Source organism: Sphaerodactylus townsendi, linkage group LG05 (assembly GCF_021028975.2).
Source record: "Sphaerodactylus townsendi isolate TG3544 linkage group LG05, MPM_Stown_v2.3, whole genome shotgun sequence".
Lineage (NCBI taxonomy): Eukaryota > Metazoa > Chordata > Lepidosauria > Squamata > Sphaerodactylidae > Sphaerodactylus > Sphaerodactylus townsendi.
The window spans coordinates 64,368,345-64,390,722 of record NC_059429.1 but is presented as its reverse complement, the minus strand read 5'-3'; the positions used below and the strand labels follow the sequence as shown (position 1 = coordinate 64,390,722).

At 41.4% G+C, this 22,378-nt stretch overlaps 1 protein-coding gene across 1 annotated transcript in view; it reads right to left on the bottom strand.

The window, feature by feature from the left end:
- Positions 1-7,227: 7,227 nt before the first annotated feature.
- The window catches only part of PLPP3 (phospholipid phosphatase 3), an 85,235-nt gene continuing 70,084 nt past the window's right edge, over positions 7,228-22,378 (bottom strand). Inside the window, exons 5-6 of the mRNA XM_048496730.1 lie at positions 22,048-22,224; positions 7,228-8,965 (exon numbers count right to left, since the gene is read on the bottom strand). Of these exons, the coding sequence (XP_048352687.1) occupies positions 8,837-8,965; positions 22,048-22,224 (306 nt within the window). The 3' untranslated portion in view covers positions 7,228-8,836. The remainder of the gene's footprint in view (positions 8,966-22,047; positions 22,225-22,378) is intronic.

Below are 22,378 nucleotides of genomic sequence, written 5' to 3'. Positions count from 1 at the left end.
GATATGAATTGAATCCCCCGGTTGGAGACTATTTTTTCCAGTAATGAGTAACCGATAGATCTACCTGGGAACCAGTGAGCCAATTTTTAGGCTGAGGGCATCCCTGCACAGGGTACGAAATGCGCTTGTTTCGAAAATAAGTCTACTACTACCCAAATTACCATCTTCCCCTTATTAGTGGGCAGGTCTGTGATAAAATTCATTTATATTACTTTCCAGGGGGTGGCCGGGGCAGGTAATGGCTGCAATAGACCCGGTTACTTCCCCAGCACTATCTATACCACTTTAAGAGGAAATCAGATTTTTTAATCAGATTTCTGGTGGCAGTGATATATAGATATGGAAAGTTACCCAGACTGCCCAAGCAGCGTTCCACCATCTTGGCAGGCACAGCAACTGGCCCTGTACTTCTCCCGTTCTGACCTAGCCACAGTCATCCATGCAATGGTCACCTCCAGACTTGATTATTGTAACTCGCTTTACGCTGGCCTGCCTTTGAATGTGATCCGGAAACTTAAACTCGTTCAGCATGTGGCAGCCAGACTTCTCACTGGGATGTCGAGCTGGGACTGGATAACACCGGTCCTGTACCACCTCCACTGGCTGCCCATTGAGTTCCAGGTCATGTTCAAGGTGTTGGTTCTGACCTTTAATGCCATTAGTGGCCTTGGACCTAGGTACTTGAGGGACCGTGTCTCCCCATATTGCCCTGCTAAGTACCTCCGATCATCGGAGGAGAACCTGCTGGTGGTCCCCAGCCCAAAACACATCTGGCTGTCCTCTACTAGGGCCAGCCCCGCTCTGGTGGAACAGGCTCCCTAGGGAAACCAGGGCCCTGCGGGATTCACAAGCTTTCCGCAGGGCCTGTAAAATGGACCTGTTCCACCAAGCATTTGGCCAGCCAGGTTGATTGAGACCCCATGCCATCTTGTCCTCCAGAGGGCTCGGTTGGGGGATGGGGGGCTTTTATCACCATCTGTTACAGACATAGTCCTTTTTGTATTTATTGTTGCTGTTTTAAATTGGTTTTAATCTGAATTGTTTTATGTGTATTATACAGTTTATACTATACTCTTATGTTTTATGTATAGTCTTATGTTGTACACTGCCCTGAGCCCTTCGAGGGAGGGTGCTTTAAAAATTGAAAATATAAACAAATAAAATTAATTAATTAATTAACAGTATTTTGCACCCATCATATTTATTTACAAAGGAATAAGAGTGATCATTGCAGGCAGCTTCATATATTTATATCCCTTTAAGAAAATAAAGGGCCAACATTTCATGCTACTCATGCTGCTCTACTGCATACCAAATTTCTTTTGGAGGCATCCTTATGGAAATTTTTCTCTCTTTCTCACAATACTAGAACCAGGGAGCATGCACTGAAAATGCTGGGGGGAAGAATAAGGACTAATAAAAGGAAACATTTTTTCATGCAACGTGTGATTGGTGTTTGGAATATGCTGCCACAGGAGGTGGTGATGGCTGCTAACCTGGATATCTTTAAAAAGGGCTTGGACAGATTTATGGTGGAGAAGTTGATCTATGGCTACCAATCTTGATCCTCCTTGATCTGAGATTGCAAATGCCTTAGCAGACCAGGTGCTCAGGAGGAGCAGCAGCAGCAGCAGCAGAAGGCCATTGCTTTCACCTCCTGCTTGTGAGCTCCCAAAGGCACCTGGTGGGCCTCTGCGAGTATCAGAGAGCTGGACTAGATGGACTCTGGTCTGATCCAGCTGGCTTGTTCTTATGTTCTTATGGAGCTTGCCACAGTTTGCTGCGCACTTTACCATTCTGAATAATTGGTAGAGTTTGTGTTTGCCCAGTTATGGCAGGAAACTGCCAGTCAATTGTAGTCCTTGTTCACCTATGGTCAGCTGATCAGCGGGCAGAAACTTATGCCGAAAGGGCATATATACTCCTCCTGGTGAGGAAAACTAAAAACAAAAATAAGACCTTAGTTGCTCGCTAGAAGTCCTAACCATAAAGTTCATTAGGATTCCTAGAACTAGTTGAAAATTACAAGCGTGGCTCTAGCAATTTCAGGAAATTCATCAACTTAATATGAGTCACAAAACCCTTTGATTTATTCTTCTCTCTGTGAATGTGGTCAGTTTATATCGACCTCATATCTTTAAGTAGATTATTTCTATCCTACCTTTCCACACAATGATCCCAAGGCTGTTTTAGCCACATCCAGTTAATAAAAAATACTTGTCTGACTGCTTGTTCCATTACTGTTTCCTTAACAACCTTTAATGAGTTACTTTTCTTCGGAAAATTATATGTAAAATTGACCAGAACACTATTCCATGCTTGTTGAAACCCTGCTAAGAATTCTAAATAGCGAATAAGGCAAAAGTCACAGTGGTTCTCCATCAACAATTATGTTTAATTGGACTTTTAAATTATTATTTTGTCTTAGATCCGATGGAACTAAGCTCTATCAAATTCAGCTGGTCTTACTTTTGTTTAAACACACACATAGGATTAATCACCTAGCATTTCCCAGGGTATAAAGTGGGCGGCTTCTAGTTTCCTTGATTCCCAGCAGGAGTGCTTTCTTTAAAAACTGATTTGGGAAAGCAGTTTCCCAAATAAGCACAGTGGCCAAAGAAATGAGCAGTGATCCAATAAAGGTCCCCTGTTCAAATCTTAGCTTTGTCACGTACCTACCAAGTGGCCCTGCACAAACCAGACTCAACTAGGCCTGAGTAAAAAAAAATAGCATAAAGTCCTGTTGAGTGCTAATTTCACCATTCTTTGGATTCTGGCAATTTTTAATAATTATTTATTTATATATTCATATGTTTTGCCATCAAGTCGCAGCCAACTAATGGCACCCTTTAGGACTTTCAAGGTAAAAGACTTGCCCTATGTAATCTGACTATTTAGCAATCAAATTATAATACTTGGGGGGAAATATCCTCCCAAGATCAATCAAGATTTTCTAAAAAAAATGTGTTTGGATTTCTGAGTGATTTAAATTTTGAAGCAGTTCAGTCTTTTTGTTTCTTGTGCTCTCTGCCCCAAAAGCCGCTATTTGTGTGTCATTTTTCTATCCTTTAAAACCTTCTGAAAGGAAAAAAGAAAGGGGGAAAATAAATGTTCTTAATATCCATTTTAAAACCACTGATGTGTCAACCTTCATAATCACCATGACCGGTTTTATTAATATTGTGAAGAACTTGAACAGAAGGGAATAAGACATGTTAATCTTAATAGAACAGTTTGTTTTTGAAATCACGATTGTGAACAAGCAACTTGAATGGGCATTTTCTGGCTATGATTTTAATACAGCTCCTAGCGCAAAACCTGTTTTATGTATTAATATCAAAATCAAGCTTCCTGCAAGGGTTTTTGGCAGCTGCCTAAGAAACTCAAATCATTTCAGTTTACACTTCTGTATGTTTAATGTAACACATACAGATGTGGCATACTGATGGGACAGACCACCCCATAGATAAGTTTCTATGCCAGGAAACAAATGCTTGATTCTGATTTTCAGGTTTGACCTCTGTATGAATGCCTTATAACCAGTGGTAGGATTCAAATTTAACAACCGGTTCCAAAAGGACTCAGTAGTGGGATTACAACCATTCTCTGAACTAGACAAAAAATCAGCTACCGGTTCTACCGAATAGGTGCGAGTAGGCTGAATCCCACCACTGCTTATAACTTTATTCTCTTGTTATTTTGGTATTTGTCAGTGGCTGGAAGGTTTGATGTGTAGAGAAAACAGAATCAGGAATCAGATGAGTAAAGTGATAAGTGATCCCCATGACGTGATGCAGTTTGAACAACCTGTCACTGAAAGAGGTTCAAACATCTTGGTAGCCCAGGACCCATTAATGTGATTGGAAGTCTCTTTCAATGTAGACCTGGCTGATAGTGAAAAATTAATGTCTTGCAACCAGAGTCTTATCTATTGAAAATAGCACTGCCCAGCTCCACATGGAATTTGAGGTTGGGCACACATTTAAATATAATGCTATACCCAGGTCCAGCATTGAACTGTGTGCTCCCTCCCCCCTGAGCCCATATGGAATTTGGAGTTGGAGTGCACAGTTTAAGGCTGGGCTTGACTGAACTGAGCCCAGTCTTGAAGTGCAAGCTTGGCTGGCAGGGTCCAGCTTTATACTGATAGATCCACCTGCGAAGTTCACATGACTTCAAAAGTGGAGCTTCAGAGGCAGACCCAACAGCATAAAGCTGGACCCAGCCAGGCCGAGCCTGCAGTTCAAGGTTGGAGTCAGCCCAGCTGGGTTCAGCTTCAGCTTCAGTGGAGCCCAGTTTAAAGCTGGATCCAGCCAAGCCAAGCCTAACCTTGAGCAATGCACCCTTCCCCCAAACTTCATGTGGAATTTGGTTCAACACTGGGCCCTCCACTCTCCTCTCCTTGTAGTCCTGTGGCTGCCACCTGCATTCTGCCTCTCATCTGCTCAAGGCTGTGGGGTGCAACGAGTGCCCCTTTGAAGGGGTAGTGCCCAGGGCCTCACCCTAGATATGCCTCTGCTTGCAACTTCATTCCTTGACTATTATAGCAATAGCATGATTCCCATCTTAAATATAGTTTGTTCTCTATTTTGTGTGCAAAATATGATACTCATGGGAGGGAGGTGTTTTAAATAACAATTTAACACAGATAACAATCTATATTAAAGTTGGCAGCAGGTGTTATGGGCCTGTGAACCCTGCTGGTCACAGTTCCTGTCTTCCCTTGTTGTGACCATCTTTCCACCCAATTATGACAAAGATGGTCATCTTTCTTCCCAATTATGGCTATTTTGCAGGGAGCACAATGGTCTTTTCTGCAAAGCACAAATATAAAGTCTTGAGGATGTTATAAAAAGCATTTTGGATAAGAAGTTTGCACAGCTGTCTCCCCCAAACTGTCTTCAGGACATTTTATTTCTCTTGAGTTTTTCAAAAATTGCTAAATTAGCAATCTTTTCTTGTCCTGACGATGGGTTGAAGATGCCTCCTGCTTCCCGGTACAAACAAAAGCAGGCAGGAGGCGCTTTATTCCTCCTGCTCTTACTTTTCACTGCAGTTACATCCCCCATTTTCTGCCCTCTTCAGGAGCCTCCTGCCTCTGCCATTAGGTGAAAGTTTCCCATGAAGGTTTCCTCTGCTTTCCTCATCAATGTGTGATTTCACTGTAAAATGTACATGAATAAAGTTTGTTTTCCCTGGCAATCCCACGCATGTGTCTTTTTTCCTTTTTTTGTTTTGAGGGAGATGTCTGTGAAGCTACAATGACACGACACTCTGCAATATGTGCATATTTGAGTCTTTGAAGCATTGCAGACATCTCCCTCAAAACAAAAAAGAGGAAAAATGACACAAGAGCAGGATCACCAGGAAAGCAAACTTTATTCATGTACTTTTTATAGTGAAATCGTGTGTGGATTAGCTGAAAACAGAGGAAATTTTCATGGGAAACTTTCATCAAATGGTGGAGGTATGGAGAATCTCTGCAGCAGCACACAAAATGACTGCTGCAACTATGGAACTGAGAAGAGCTTCATCAGGTGGCAAGCAGGAAAAAAGAACCATTTTGGCTGGCGACGCTTTTTTTGTTCACACACACTGAATACAGAAAGCCAAGACGGATCTTTTTAAAATGTCTGCAGGATGTTTTATTTCTTCTGTGTGGAAAAGACCCTTGTAACTTTCTCACTGTCCCTTTACCCCCAATAGTGGCGCTGGGTCTAAAAGGAACACAAAAAACCCAGCATAGTTCTCAAGTTCTGCTTTCTTCATTGCTTCCAGTCACTTTCACCAACAGAAAATGGAACATCAATCAAACATCTTTAGAAGTGAGTCATCTGCTAGGCTGTGGGCCTCCATATGTTCCAAAACATAATAGCCCCTGACAGTGGCCTTGCTGGTTTTTATTTAAAATCGTTTATTTTAAAATACTGAGCTAAAATAGTTGTTAAGGGTCCATCAAAATTCAGCCAGTATGTACACTGAACATAGATCATGGAAGGAACTTCCTAGTCAAAGCCCAGATGTCCTTATTCCATTCATCATTTTTCATTCATTATGAGAATTAATGGTAACATTTACACATTATAAAATTGTAAAAAAAATGTATTATGACAAATATACCGCCTATTTTCTTAAAGGAGCTGAGAACCCATAACTTCAATGTGAGCAAAAGGGGAAAGTTACTGAAGGTTCAAGCTGCTTTGCTTTACAGTGCATAAAACAGTATCAGGAAACCAGGTTGTCTTCTCATTTATCTTTTGTGTTACACAACCATGGTAAATTTAATTTAAAGTTTGTTATAGTAAGCATAACATCATTGCCCACTTACTGGAATACTATGGCATATAAATAGATGAAATGGTGGCTTGTTTGTGATGGGAACAATCTAAACAAAGTTAAGCAGTGTTCAGTCTTGCTGATTTCTGTCCTAGTTGAAGCACCTAACCAGGTTATGTCCTCGCTTGATCTCCTCTTGTCTTAGAAGCTAAGCAAGGACAGCATTGGCCGGTGCTTGGATGGGAGACCACCAAGGAGATCTACAGTCACGATGCAGAGGCAGGCAATGGCAAACCACTTCTGAAGGTTTCTTGCCTAGAAGACTCTATGGATTCACCATATGTCAACTGCAACTTGATGGAACGTTCCACTACCAACTGGATTATGCCACTGTGACTTGCCCAGTCACAATGCCCAGGATTCCTGCTATGAAACTGATCCAGGGTCTGATAAAACTTTGTTTAAATGTTTTGCTACAATCCACCACATTCAATGCTTATGCTAGATTGTATCCAACAAATGTTCAGTGTTGCAGAATAAGACAATGAGCAGTTCCTTAAAAGACATTTGGATTATTATTTTTTGCTTCAATATGACAACAATATAATAAAATGATAAGCAGAATGGTACTTAGCTGTATATGTGTGTATGTGTGTGTGAAACACACACATACACACACTCTTTTGTGTGAACTTAAATAGCTTCCAGTGCAAACTTCCTTTGCTTTTAGATTCTAAACAGTAACCAGAGGCAGAATATGAGATGAATTAGATGAATTAATTGTGCCCAGAAAATTTATTTATAAATCACATTTATACAGCAATGTTTTTGCAAATACAAACTTCAATTTTGTACTCTACAAAAATCTTGCATATTCTTTTTACAAAAAAAGAAACATTACAAAAATACAGACAATTTAATATGATTTTATACAATTGTCTTTAGTTGTTATTTTCATTAAAATATTGCTACCACAGAACTACAATATTTTAGTTGACTATAAAAAATTAAGTCAATGCTTTTCTTAAGCAGCAAAATGTAAATAACACAGGTCAAAACACAGTTTATAATCATAGTGGATATATCTAAAATTGTTTCAGAAATAATATTTTACATAGTTAATTTTTAATGTTTTATACATTATTTATATAATATTTATATATATTTATAAAAATCATAGCTTGCTAGAATTGAAATGAAAGGACGGATTCTGTATGACAAGGATGTGCAAAGGCCAGTCTGCTCGGTTAGCATTCGCTGATCAGTTCTTAAAACATTTTGCAAAACAGCTGTCTTCTGGAATTCTATCCAAAAGCCTAGAAGGAGAGTTACTGGGCAAAGTTCTGCTCCTGTTTGTCTTCTTCATATGCCCTTGGTGATACTGCGAGCAGCTTTTGGCCTACTGTCTAATTAATAGTTTATAATCACTCCTTTTCTTGGTCATGGAAAATAAGGAGAGGGATTTCACTAAATGTCATACTAGGACAGTTCTGCCCAGCAGTCCATCCCAGATTTGCAGAATCCATGTTCTCTGGGTCTCAAGCCCAGATCTCATAGTGCTAACACATATCAACAACACTAACCAACTAATAAAAGAACATTCTGTGAATTTAAAATGAGTTGGCCCTTAACTGTTCAGAAATTACTTTTATCAATTTCTGTATGTCAGTGGAAGCAAGAGGGAGATTTCACAGGACATTAAAAATTCTATAAAGGGATGGACATTTCAGACAGTTTTGGTAATGATACACATGGAAAGACATGGATCCTATACTTCTCAAGCATCCCTCATTTGATGTCTAACCTGCTCTGTGATGCTTAATAGAGGATTTAAGAAAATGTGAACATGGAGAATATCAAAAGACGCTGGAGGGACATGAGAAAAATAGCTGGAAAAAAAATCTGTGAATTGTGTTGTGTACCAAATGGAGAATGGATCCCTTTATGCTTAATCGGGTATAAAGTGTTCGCCCCACTGCCCAAGATTTGTGTAGTGGGAATAGAAACTCTTGCAACATTTTATTGGGCAAGCTTCTTCTAAGCCAAAATTGTCACAGTATGGAATGAAGTCAAAGGAAAACAATATATAAAATAAAACAGATATATTGAGAGTGATCACAAATCCTGAATCAGTGCTTATTTCTGGTAGACAGTGCTATAGTCTGGGATAGTGAGGGTTTTTTCTTTTCCTTTTGCCTTTTCTCAACAGAAATTAGAAGTCATCATAGCGAAAACAAGATGCAGAGATGGCCAATTTCCTAGAATCATTTAGTGTTCATTAAACTATGGACAATTCAGCATTCACTACAACATGAACATTCAGCCAATTGCACATTTAGAATTTCTGCATGTTTTGAATTGTTTTGTCGTTTTGCCTTAGACCTAGTTAAACAACACGCATTTTATACAAATGTAAGAATATAAAGGCCACCAAGTAAGACCTTATTGGTCAGGTAAGAGTCTCTCCCTACATTCTACTGTCTGATGAGATTGAGAGCAGCAGGTAGTTGCTGTCAGCAGTCATTTTGCAAAAACAAAAAAATTAAAAACTGTCAGTCATTTACACTATGTTGTGATGATTGTTCCGGTCAATGATATCCACAGGTGAAAGGATTTCCTTCCGGATTGGAGGAGGAGGAGACAGAGATGCCTTTGTTTTCGGTTTGAAGAGGTCTGATACATAGAACACCTGTGGAGACAATGGAAAATAGATGATTATTCAGCAGAACAATCCAAAGTTTTGTTCCTACTCCCTTTTGCTTTAAATTTTCCACTCATTTTGATAAGTCATTTGCAGAATTTGTATCCTGCCTCCTTACAAGGGTCATCAATTTAACGTATACATCATAAATTACATGTTAAAACCATTAAAATCAATTTTCCCTCCCAAACACATCTCATGAAAACAACTGAAAAACTAAGTTAAAATACATTAAAAACATCGGCTCATTCCACACACGCAAAATAATGCACCTTCAAGCTGCTTTCACAACTGTTTTTGCCATTCCGCACAGCTTCAAAGAGCCCTGAAAGCAGCTTGAAAGTGCATTATTCTGCGTGTGCGGAATGAGCCATCATTAAAATAATTACAAAAACATAAAAAAATGGGGAAATGTTATTTCTATGCTACCATCACACTCATAGAATATGCCTTAAAGTGAGCTTTGGCCCATATCCTATCCAATTCAGTCGGAGTCTTCCTCCACTGTCAGTGTGGCAGTCTCCCTTCTCTTACATCGGCCACAACTCCTCAATAAATCAAGGGTCTACCTGGATTCTGATACTTGAGAAAGGGTGTCTGGGAGCAATCATATCAACTACCCAGTCATTTCCTCATTCCAAAGGTCAACCAGGCATTGACAGTAGCACCAACCATATAAACAGGAAAATCCTCTAGATGTCTGGTATATTTCTGTCCTACCTCTCCTCCAAAGAGCATTTTCTTCCTCCATTTTTACAATGATCCTATGAGGTTGGTGAAACTGGAAGTGTCTATGATTGGCCAGGTGCACACATAAAATTTCATGGCAGAGTTAGGATTTAAACATGGGTTGGCCAGATCCTAGTTCTGGCATAACTACATCCTAACTACACAAAATATATACTAATTTATACACGCTCTAAGAAAATACTTCAGATGCCAAGGAATGAAATGCTCCTTTATTTTAAGGAATTATTTATTCCACTGGACAAGGAGATACAAAGTTGCTGTGACTGAATCTAGTTACAACTTTAATTTAGGTACATCTTATGCTGTCCCTCTGGAAAGAGGCAGAACTCTAAGCTGATGGATGATTCGTCTCTAACATGACGAGAAAGGCAACTATGCAGACATTATAATGACTGGCTTAAATCCAGGAAATCTCAGTGAACTGACATGTTACCAGAAATAGCAAAATCTTGACATAATTGCAGCTGCGTCTGGCTCAGTAGTTTGTCTCTGATGTGCTTACTGCCTCAGACCCTCAAAGAATTTGAGACCTTCCCAGAATTCTGTCCTTCATCTTCAAACTATCTGCAATTTTAAGCAAGTATCTGAGATGGCCTCAAACATAACATGGAGTATTTGAATTGATTAAACTCAAGACAAAGTCACAGTGGAAGACTGGTCTCAAAGCAATCACCTAATTATTTCAATTTCGACTTTCAAATGAGGCTTCAGTTTTGATAAAAAATTGTAGTTCACACTAATTCTTCCCCCCAAATTTTTATGATGTGTTCATGTTAGAGATATGGAGTTTTTCATGCAAGCTAAGCCACATGTTTGTGTGTTGTTCTAGCACTGAACTTTTTTCTCTTGTTGCAAATCTGTCATTGACAGAACCATTTTTGTCTTCACTGGTATTATTGCCATATATGCATGTGTGGTCTCCTTTGGAAAGAGGGAGTGTGTGAACATTGCTGTGTGTGAACATTCCCTTTGTGAACATTTTCCCTTATTTGGAACTCACTGAGTTCTCAGATCAGAGAATCCCCATGGTTTCCAAAAGCTCTGAAAGGGCAACTTTTCCTACAGAGAAAGTAAAGGAATCACTGTGCTTTAAGATTTATTTGGGTTTTCTCGTTTCTCCCTGCCTTTCCCCACCCACAAAACAGCAGTTTCTCCCACTTTTTGGGCTACTGTTTCAGAATAATGAGAAAAGCTTTCCTTTTTAAAAAAAAATTAATGCTGAAAGTTTATCACTGGAGGGATAGATCTGTGACATGGATTGGCATGGTCAAAGCAACACTAGACCAAAGATGACAAGAAAAATAAAGGAGGCAGGCAACCTCCCAAAATGGAGTTTGCATGAGAACAACAAGGAAGCAGTGGGCAGGCAAAATGGTGGATTGACTCAGATAGGGAAACTTCTCAGGAGGAGAATCCCTGTGTAAACAAAAAACCATGGGAGAACTCCACTGCAAAGTAAACAACCACAGGGTAAGTAGTGCATGCATAAATGGTCTATTATTCTCATTCAACAACTTTACAGTGTTTTAAACTACAATTCAGTCATCTTCTATGCTATTATTCTGCGGTTTGGGCCCTTCCAGTCATCAGTAGAAAAGAGAGCGGTGTTGCAGTTCAGAAAGTCACAACCTTCATCTATAACAGAGATTGATTTGTCTAGCAGTGATAGTGAGTCATGATGTATAAACATTCAATTTGGTAACTATTTCTAGAAGTGAACTTTAATTCTACTATTTAATCTTCACGTAAAGTCTTCCTATTCTGGCTTTCTCTCTTTTAGTTTCCATGTTGTTTAATCCTTGTTGTTTTATTTTATTTAGTCATTGAGATTAGTTTTCTTTACCACTGCACATCAAATGCATTGATTTGAGGGGATTAATGTACTTGATAAGGAATTTTGAGGGAGGAAGGGATACTGAAGAGATATGAAATTTTCTGTATTTTAAAAATGATTATACTGTTGAGATTCTGTTATGCTCTCCTATCACTTATCTATAAAGTTTTAATAGTAACCCCTTCACATGTGTAGGTACAATTTCCCTAGTAGTTTAAAACAGATCTAAAATTAAACTTCCATTAAAAGTCAGTTCTGTATGGCTTGATATTTCCCTTATGTTTCTATCCTTCCCTCACTGGCTTTTCCTCTGTATTAGTAAATTCAAGCTTAGTCAGAATGACTTAGCAGATTTTTCAAGTGTTTAGGAAGAGATATTCCGAGCTCCTTTCCTTTCCCTCCTTTCCACAATGACGTATCTATTCTTATGGATGTGAACGTGCCCACATCTGACAGTTTAGAGATACAGTCGCACAATGAGAAAGCTCTGAGAGGAAACTTGGACATCCTCTTTCAGTGCCATAGCCTAAGCACTGTCAAGCTAGCACAACTGGTACACTTTCTCCCTTGCAAAATGCAACATATAAAGGAAAATAATAATTCAAAGCTTGTCCTTCTGTAAGCAGTTCTTTTACCCAGTTCTACAAATTTGCAATAATAAAAAAGTTATTAAATACACACACACTATACAAGCATACATGAACAGACATGCATATGTCATACATACACATATTACATGTATAACAGATCATTAAATGGATTTGTTGAAGGCTTTTACGGCCGCATTCAACTGGTTGATGTATGGTAGAAGTATTTTTCCGGTGGTGGGCTGTTTCTCCTCAGTCCTCTGGGTTTTTCTTGGTCTTAAATCTCTTCTTATTTCTGTAGTGGAGTAGCCATTAGCCTGCAGAGCCCAGTCTAGATGGTTGATAACCCCACCCGCAATACAATGCACTCAACCACACCTTTGCATAGCAAGTTCCACCCAAACACTTAATGATTGGTTCCCCACGCTGGGACATGGACAATATACCCCACTAAACTTTCCCGTCGGAATATGGCGGCCTGGGGACAGCAAAAACGCCATCCCCAAGCCGCCATTTGCACAGGGAGCGCAGCTGCTTCGCAGCCGCGCTGCCCGACCGGCGCCAAGCCAGCATTTCCAAACCACGCTTCCCCAGCGTGGTTTTTTGGAAACGCCAGCTGGAAGCTGCTGCCGTGCGAACAGCAGCAGCTTCCAGGCGCTTCCCCCCCACTCCCTCCCTTCACTTAACTGCTCTTCGGCCCTCCGGCGCATCGCCGGGGCCTGGGGACACGCCCCCCTGCTCTGCGATGCGGAAGCAGGCGTGCAGGGCAGGGGAGGCGTGTCCCCAGGCCCAGGCGACATGCCGGAGGGCCAGAGAGCAGGTAAGTCGACCGGGCGACGGTGCCCAGCGGCGCCGTCTTCCCGGTTTTTTCTGGGACCGTCCATGCGGACGGTTCCGGCGTCGTCAGGTCGGCGTCAGCAACGCCGACCAAAGCCCTTCCGCCTCCGTGAGGAAAGGGCCTTAGACACAGTGTTAAACAGACTTTTCTCTGTGATACACCTCTGAAGATGCCAGCCACAGATGCAGGCGAAACGTTAGGAACAAAATCCACCAGACCATGGCCACACAGCCCGGAAAACCCACCAGAACCAATTAACTGGATTACTACTAAATATATTATGCCAGTGCAACAAATACACCATTATCACCACATGGGGATTGCTGAAGCTCAGGCCACTTTCTAAGAAAGGAGTTGAGAAATCACAAAATGCTTGACTGTTTAAAGAGACTTGTTTTACTAGATGCAGATGTTTGCATTCGAGCTTCCAAATGTCTTGCTATGTTCCCAGATCAGTTAGTTTGACATCTAAATATTGGCATTAGTGCCTACAGTCAATGCACTGTGGAAACAGAATGGTACTCAGAAAATAAGACATTCGGCAAAGAAATACAAACAGGATCAATTTCTTCTTTAAGATTGTTTTGATTTTATGTTTTCTTTGAAGACCATGCACTGACACATTTCGCTTCTTAATGGCTGGCATGACTTCATTGATTTTACCAGGCTTATACTGAAGACAGATAGCATTCAAGATTTTTTCCCCCAGAAAAGAAAGCTATATTTCCTGTTGCACACTCTAGGTTCACCAAGAAAAAGAATTATGGTTGCTGGCACAATCCATAAGCAGTTAGTACTACTGAAATCAATGAGACTTAATGTAGTCACAATATCATGTCATGTTTTCATTTGACATTCATTATGACTAACTTTGGTTGGATTGTGTCAAATATTTATGCCCCCTATTTATATATGCCTTCCCTTCAAGATGGCAATGGTGAAATCTTGTGACCTGCATGCAAATCTATGCTATAATATGGAATTTGCTGGAATTTGAAATTGGTAAAGAAATTTGCTGGAAATTGAGATTGACTTGGATGCATTGAGCTATTGTTCCAGCTTCATAGAAACCATGTATCTGTATGGTCTATGTTTAAATGAACCAGCACACAGATATACAACTCACAGAAAACTGGGAAAAGGTCTAAAGATCATTTGGGTCTCACTGAAATCAGTGGGATGTACCCATTCTCCATGATTTGTAGTAAGGTGAAGTTGTAGATATGCCTAACTTCTTTTGGACTGGCTGTAGACTATCTTTCACAAAACAGAACTTCTGTTGGTGGGTCACACACTTGGACAAGTTTTGTGGAGGTGAGGGCTGGAAGGTCATTCTGATGCTATGCCTCTTACTTGCCAACTTCTAGGGCTGGTTTGGATCACAGCAATATCAACATCCCATACTATGATCTCTATGACAAATCGATTTGTAGCAGGAGTGAGGTGGCGACTGCCTGGTCCAAGTGGCAAATGGAAATTACATTAAACCTAGCCCTTTCTAAATGAATAAGTTATGGATGGGGTGTCATCTTGGCTTTCTTTGCCTTTGCTCTGGAGTTCATGGTGTGTGTGGCTTTAAATCAGATACCTGTTAGTAGCATTAATTCCCCTTTTAAACTGTATTTCACACTAGCAAGGCTTGAGGTTATAAAAACAGTTACAGAAATCATGAAACATGATCTTCCAAGGTTAGAACAGTGTGTTAAACCCTACTAATTCTTCAGCTGCTTAACGCACAAAAAAGAGAGGGCAATGGCACAGAGTGCTTTTGCTTGGATTTATTCCATTTCCTGTAAAAGGTGCTCTCCACCCAAAAAGAAAACTCAACAGTAGATGCCTGAGAATGAGCAGCTTAAAGTTGTAAGCTGGCAGTTCAGGATTTCAACTGATTGATTTCTATTAATTATATTTAAAAAGACCTAGGCCCTGCAATATCTGACATGCAAGTGAAAAAGAGTGGAAAAAGCCACAACCTAATAAACAGCCATTTCAAAGTCGCATAATAAAGGATGGGTATTCATGTTAAAACTTCACCTATTTTGATTTCAGAATTTTTTTGTGTATTTCAATTCTAAACAAAACAAGACTGTTTTATCAGCTGGGAGGATATGAAATACATGTCTTGCATTTGTTATTTCAGGCTGGTAAGTGCAAGCTGGGTATACCCATGGAGATAAAAAGTCAAGTGACTTGAAGAGAGTTCCTGCCTAATGACGGGTAAACTTAATAGCCTTGAATGTCACTGAGTCTGAGACGAATGGGTCTTTTTCTTACTGTCTCCACCTCATTATGGAATTACTGTCTCCACCTCATTATGGAATTTTCAGCTGGAATATGATAACACATGGTTTTCAGTTGCTGTTCAGGAATATAGTGACAAATAACAAAACCATGGTGGCAGCATAGGAAGTTAGCCTCTGACAGCATGGGAGCCAAAGGCCAGACCAATTTTGTTACCATGTTGGCATAGCGATATAAAACAAAAAATGTCTAGTGATACAGATATAATTCAAAATACAGCTTTTCATGACAAGCACTACATAAAAGTTCTAAACACAACCAATAAGCTCTGACACAAAAGAAGATGATGAAATATAGTGCTATAAATCTAATGCTGTTCCAAAGACAATGCAGGGGTCCATAACCTTTTTGAGCTGGTGGACATGTTTAGAATTCCAACATGGCATGATGGGCACAGTAAAAAATGGCTGCCACAGGAAGAAGAGCCAGTCACAACCGGGGCTTAGAAGGGGCTCAGTATTGCAGCAGGTTGGGGAAGTGGGAAACGCACACTTCTTGAATAAGATACACTCTGGTTTGGGTGGCTATTACTCCACTTGTCTGAGGAGGGGACATATGATATTTGTTCCACAACAGTAAGCACTCTGTAGTATCTAACTTCTCCCTTCTGTTACAATTCTGAGCTACTGCTTGTACTGAGCTATCATAAGTAGCCAAGTTTAAGACAAACATCACAAACCCAGTTTGTTTTTGAGCTTGTGTGCCTGTCTTGTTCTTCCCCTCCTTTCTCACACTAATAATTGTAGTTAACTGCAATACAAAAAGTAGGCATGCATGTTAAGTAGAGTTATTCTGCCCCCACACACTTACTGGGATCCTAAACCAAGTTTATTGCAGACTTAGAATCATAATTATTAGAGAGTGGGAGACTAAGAGCTCCATCCAGGAGACTAAGGCCCCTTCCACACACGCAAAATAATGCATTTTCAAACCATTTTCACAACTGTTTGCAAGTGGATTTTGCCATTCCGCACAGCTTCAAAGAGCACTGGAAGCAGTTTGAAAGTGCATTATTCTGCATGTGCGGAATAAGCCTGAGATGTGTTATGGCAGCGGCCAGGAATTTAAAATTATGCCAAGGATGGCATAAGTTCATTGTGACCCATAGAGGCTTCCTGGCAGAGTGGAGACTTTTTCATTTTTCAATCCTCTCCATGCTGCCGGGAAGTCTCTTTGGGAACAGCGGCTGGTAACAGCGGCTGTTGGCTGTGGCTGGGCACCTGGCTCTTGGATGGGTCTGTAACTCTAGTTATTCCAAGTGCCTGTATTTGTATGTCGCAGGCAACTGGAATTAGTGTTTAACTTTGATTCTTAGTACAGGAAGGGGAAATGAGGAATGGGGGAGGCACAAGAGAGAACCTTGGACCAACCCATCTTGACCATTTTCCTTTGATTGCAGCCTTATATTTCCTTTTATGAAGCTCCTAAGCCATATACTTGTAGTAGCAGGTTTAAAAATACAGGCAAGAAGCATGAATGGAAGGCTCAGGTTCACCTGTGTCTGAATACCTGGAAAAATATGAAGTACCTTTCTTTTTCTTTCGCAAAAAGAACACATAAGAGAACCTGAGGGCTTTCAGTATTTGCAGATCTTCTCTCCCAAAAAACAGCTACAGCATCAGAGGAGGACAGAGCACTCCAAATGATTGGAAGAGTAGCACCTGCAACTGGGAACTATTGAAAGTCGCTAACTGGAAGTACCAAACCCAGACAGGACATAGGATGGGAATAAATTAATAAAATTCTCTCTCTCTCTCTCTGGCTGTTTCCACACAGCCATGCTGGGGGTTGGGTCAGCGTACATGACGCCGACCCAACCCCCCCGGGACCATTCGCATGAACGGTCCTGGTTGTGGTGGGGAAGACGGCGTAGCCTCCGCACAGGCTGCGCCGTCCCCCAAATGCCTTACCATGTCCTCCGGCCTCCAGCGTGTCTCACAGGCCAGGGGACACACCCCCCTGCCCTGTGCGACAGCTTGGAAGTCGCAGGGCAGAGGGGGCGTGTCCCCTGGCCTGTGCGACACGCCGGAGGCCGGAGGACACGGTAAGGCGTTTGGGAAAGGGATGGAATGGTGCTTTCCTGCTGCTGCCATTCTCATGGCAGTGGTTGGAAGCCGCTGTTTCCCAAAAACCTCGCTCGGGGAGTGAGGTTGGGAAACAGCGGCTTCACGCCGCTGGGGGGGAGCAAAGGCGACGCGGCCTAGGGATGGCGTTTTTGTCGTCCCTAGGGTGCTGTTATTGGCCCGTGCGGAAAGGGCCTCTGTGTGTGTGTGTGTGTGTGTGTGTGTGTGTGTGTGTGTGTGTGTGTGTGTGTACATATCAATACACACACACAGTTTTATTCATTCATTTCCATCCTATGTCCTGTCTGGGTTTGGTATTTCCAGTTAGCAGCTTTCATTAGTTCCCAGTTGCAGGTGCTACTCTTCCATTCACTTGGAGTCATATATATAAAAAACTGTTATTTATATATTATATAAAATTGTCAAAGAGATTATACTAGAATATTTTTGAGTCAAATAACATTATTTTGTAATTGATGTCTAGCATTTCCTGGGAACTGGGAATAGGAAATAATGGAAAGACTTAGGAAATCTCTAATCTCTAAGCACCACTCTCTAAGCTTCTGCTTCTACTGCCGTGGCTGTACAAGGGCAGGGCAAACAGTGATCAATGCCCTCTCCATATCCTGGCTAGGTATGAAAGCACACAAAAGAACAGGGAGGGTCAGCCCAGTGCTAAAAAGGAAGGGCTTTGGATGTGGATGGATTTTCTCAGGCAGCTGCTTCCTCAATAGCTTTACTTCATCACAGGAAAGTCAGCCTATAGCAGCCAAAAATTCTCATCCCTCCTCTGGCCTAGTAAAATTTGTCATCTGTTTGGGGGAGGGGGGAAGAGTGTCAGATTTGCAACTTGCAATTAGACAGGAAATGGTCTAGCATCCATCTCTTGTGTCAGGAACCTTATTGTCTGCCTGCAGTTTACTCTGAGATCATTGGTGTCATCCTACTACTACATCCTGCATTGTGTAATTTCATTTTTCACCTTTCCCAAGCATCCCCACTCCCATTTGACAAAGCATTTAGAATAGCAAACGGGGGGGGGGGGGGATAATGAAGCCTATACAGGCACTTAAAACAACTTGTACTAATAATGTCTTGTCAAAGCCACATGAGACAATATGAATCACCTGAAAAAATTGGTTCATTGTTTTCAACAGTTATCCAAGGCCTAAACACTCCCAAACCTTTTATGAGTATTGTTTCTTTAACCAGCAGCACAGATAATTAAAAGGTCACAAAAGCTTTGAGAAATACTCATGATGTGTGTCTATAAACTGGAAACATGGAGCATTACATTGCCATCAGAGAGAACTGTGGCATCTACCCAAAAGAAGTTTAACAACTTAAAAGAAACACAGAACAATTTTATTGTGGTAAATAAATTTGCCATAGCCGTTATTTTTTATTGGCACAAGGAGCCAAAGTGTAAGGCAAAGAATGGGGGGGGGTCTGATCCACATGCTGGGCAGCCCGAAAGCTGTCCCCCAGCACCCACTTTCCTCAAACCCGCCTGTTTGAGGAAAAAAACATAAACCACTGCAGCAACGGGGGAAAATTCCAGATGGGTAGTGGGCAACTGCCTGCAGATTTCCCATTGCTGGGGGCGAAAGCCTACTCAGCCCACACCTGGGTGTCCTGACCCATGGCTTGCTCCACCCCATACCTCGTAAGGAGGTTCCACCAAAAGGCTTAGCACACAGCTTATCCCAACCAAAGGATCAGACCCCCCATGTGCAACCTGCTCGATTGCTATGACAAGACAAAGCATAACAAACATAAAACAGGGAGAGGTGGTTGGGGGTTGATTTGCACATGGAAAGGCAAGAGGGCCTTGCCATGCACGGCCCTGCCTTATAAAGGCGCAGGCAGGCCTGCTGATGTCAGGACACTGCGTCCTAACGATCAGAGGTGGCCAATTTTCTGCTGAGATAAAGTAAGCAGGAGCTGAACTAATCATTGCAAAATAAAATGTGGGTTTCTCAACCTCCTACTTCCTTGTCATACCCTTGTGTTGCTGGCTAGGAGGGACACTTTCAATTAGCTAATCTATAAACTTGGTGTGGCTCAGCTCATGATCAAAAAAGGTGTTACATGACTGTGTGGGAATTCAAACATAGTTTTCCACATTTTGGGCTGATGCTGCATACAGAGATGTTATAGTGGGAGGTCTCTCAGCATTCTGCTGCTTTGTGGGGAGTTGGGCTGATATCACTTCTGGTAAAAACAAGTTTTATCAAAGAATTCTGGTTAATTCTAACATGTCTAATTACATCACTCCCTGGTTCCACCTACCACCACCCAAAAGTGATGTTAGCAAACCGATGCAGCTTGGCAACTCTAGGTCTATACCACACTGACTTTTCTATAATCATTAGAACTACTAGGAACTGAACAAGTTCAGTTTACATTGATTAGGTCACTTGTTTCCAGTTCAAGAGCATGACAGCAAAAAAATCATTTAATTTCAAAGGCTACTCAGCCCATGAGATTTTTCTATGTATGTCATTTTGAGTTAAAACGTCTGGACATTCTGGTCACTTTTGAAAAATGTATTGCTTATGAAAAAGTCAGACAGTGACAGACAAAGCAATAATGACTCGGATAAATTCATCCCCCCCCCCCCCCAAAATCTTTGCACAATTAAAAGGAACACCAATCTGCACTTCCAATCAAAATAATGGACTCACATTTCATATTCTCAAGTTTTCTAGTTTAATTCAAAAGGAGACACTGATCTGGGCATGCTCCCTTAAGTGCCAAGTATTTCTTTGTTTCAGAAATCAGAGACTTTATTGCTCAGAGAATATTGGCAGGGGTTTGGCCAGAACTGGCACCAGTGGAAAAGGGGGAGAAATCTGCTTTCTTTGAAAGTGTTTAGCCTTTCAGGAAAAACCCCTGGAATCCTTTACTCAGCCCCCTATGTGAACTACCCTGGTAATATGCCCAGTTTGGCAAGGGTTCAAGGAAAGTTCCTTTCCATACACTGTACCTAATGCTGAGAGAGAAATGTAGAAAACAGCTGTGTCACATGAGCTATGGTTTAGTTGATATTGCACCTGAAAGGTCACAGTGCACTTTGCAGATATCGTTCATATTTCCCTCATTATAAGGGAACATCTCATATTAAGTTCCTGCACTTTAAAATTCTCCACATTCCCTTCTTGGTTTAATTAGCAGATGAAACCCAGCTACCTATTCATCTTTTCGGTCAAAATTAACTTGATGATTAATTTGAGTTAGTTAAATAATTTGTTTGGTTTTGAAGCTCGTTCTAAAGTCTGCATCTCATAGTGCTTCCAATAACATCACTGGGTCTGTAAAGGCGATCCCAATGCCTTGCCAAAACCATCTGTGAGTTCCTGAGACCATTATCACCTACCCCAAAATTTATATAATAATGGCTGCAACTAAGAGAGGCTGAACAAGAAGCATCTCACCAAAAGGCCCCAATTACCCCCAGCTTAGTAGGAAGCCCTAGACTTCTGAGTAGACCTGCTTCGGAGTAAACCCTAGACAAGAACAGGAAGAAGAGTCTGGATTTATACCCTACTTTTCTCAACTGAAGGAGTCTCAAAGTGGCTTATGAACTCTTTCCCTTCCTCTCCCCACAACGCATACCTTGTAGGATAGATGGGGCTGAGAAAGTCTTGAAAAAACTGTGATTAGCCCAACGTCACCCGCACACTTCATGTGGAGGAGTGGGGAAACAAGTACAGTTCACCAGATAAGAGTCCACTACTCTTAACCACTACACCATGCTGGCTCTTAATAATGTAATTACTCCGAACCAGTGGTGGAGCTACAAGGGGACGGGGGGGTGCGCCGTGCACCGGGCGCATGCCTGGGGGTGCAGAAAATCATCCCCAGGCCTCTTCCCCTTTCCCCCCTTCTCATTAGCGCTTCACTCTTCCCTCAATATACCTTATTTTCCTTTTTCTTGAACTTTTTTCAGGTTGCAAAAGGCCTGTTTGCAGTAAAAATGGCCTGAGGAACTACAGTTCCCAGGAGACCTTGGGGCTCACAAGGTCTCCTGGGAAGTATAGTTCCCATCAGGCCGTTTTTACTGCGAACGGGCCTTTTGCAGCCTGAAAAAGTTCTAGAAAAAGGAAAGGAACTAAGGTAAGTGGGGGAAGGGGGTGCCGTGGGGGAGCGTAAAATATAGAATGCGCACCGGGCGCAGTTTGGCCCAGCTACGCCACTGCTCTGAATCTCTCTGAACCTCTCATTGCAGCTGGATCATTGTTTCCCTTTAGTCATCACCATTCATTTCCTCAGGCAGATATTCTTAGTATTCCTCATAGTGATAAGGATGAAACTTCTTCACTGGATTTTGAATAATGGGTGAGATCCTGTGGAAAAGATCTGCACACTCATGGGGGAGAGAGGCAGTTTTTTGCTGATCCTTTTTCTGCTATATCAGCCTTTCAGCTCCTCTCTCATGCTGCTTCTGAAGGTCCCCCATTTCATAGGAGCAGAATTTCAAGGAGAATTTCAATCATCAATGGGGTAAGGATGGGAAGAAGTCACACTTCCATCTATGGATGTTTTACGTGAGATCCATCTCACAATCTATTGCAAGCTATCACACTGCAACTGAAGTCCCAACATCATCTTATCAAGAGATTGATAGATCTATCTTATATATACAGTAGACTACATAACTTATGTAGTGTAATAACACAATATGTTCCACTTACTATGCAGTAAGCTACCAGGGCCCCTTGTGCAAAGCCTGCCAGTACATCTGATGGATGATGTTTGTGGTCAGACACACGAGACAGTCCTGTGTAAAAGGCCATCATAAGCAGGGTAAACTGCAACAGAGGACGCAGCAGGCGGGCACCACTCCAGGTGAACCTGGCCTGAAGATACAGCTGAAAAGAAAAGAAGAGGACAAAAAGATTATAATTCTGTCCTTACATTAGTTTACATTTTAGTTTACATACAATACAGTGTTGAAGCTACACAAATCAGGAAATTTGTTAGAACAAATCTTATTAGTGCAAGACAGAAGTGACTAGAATTCCC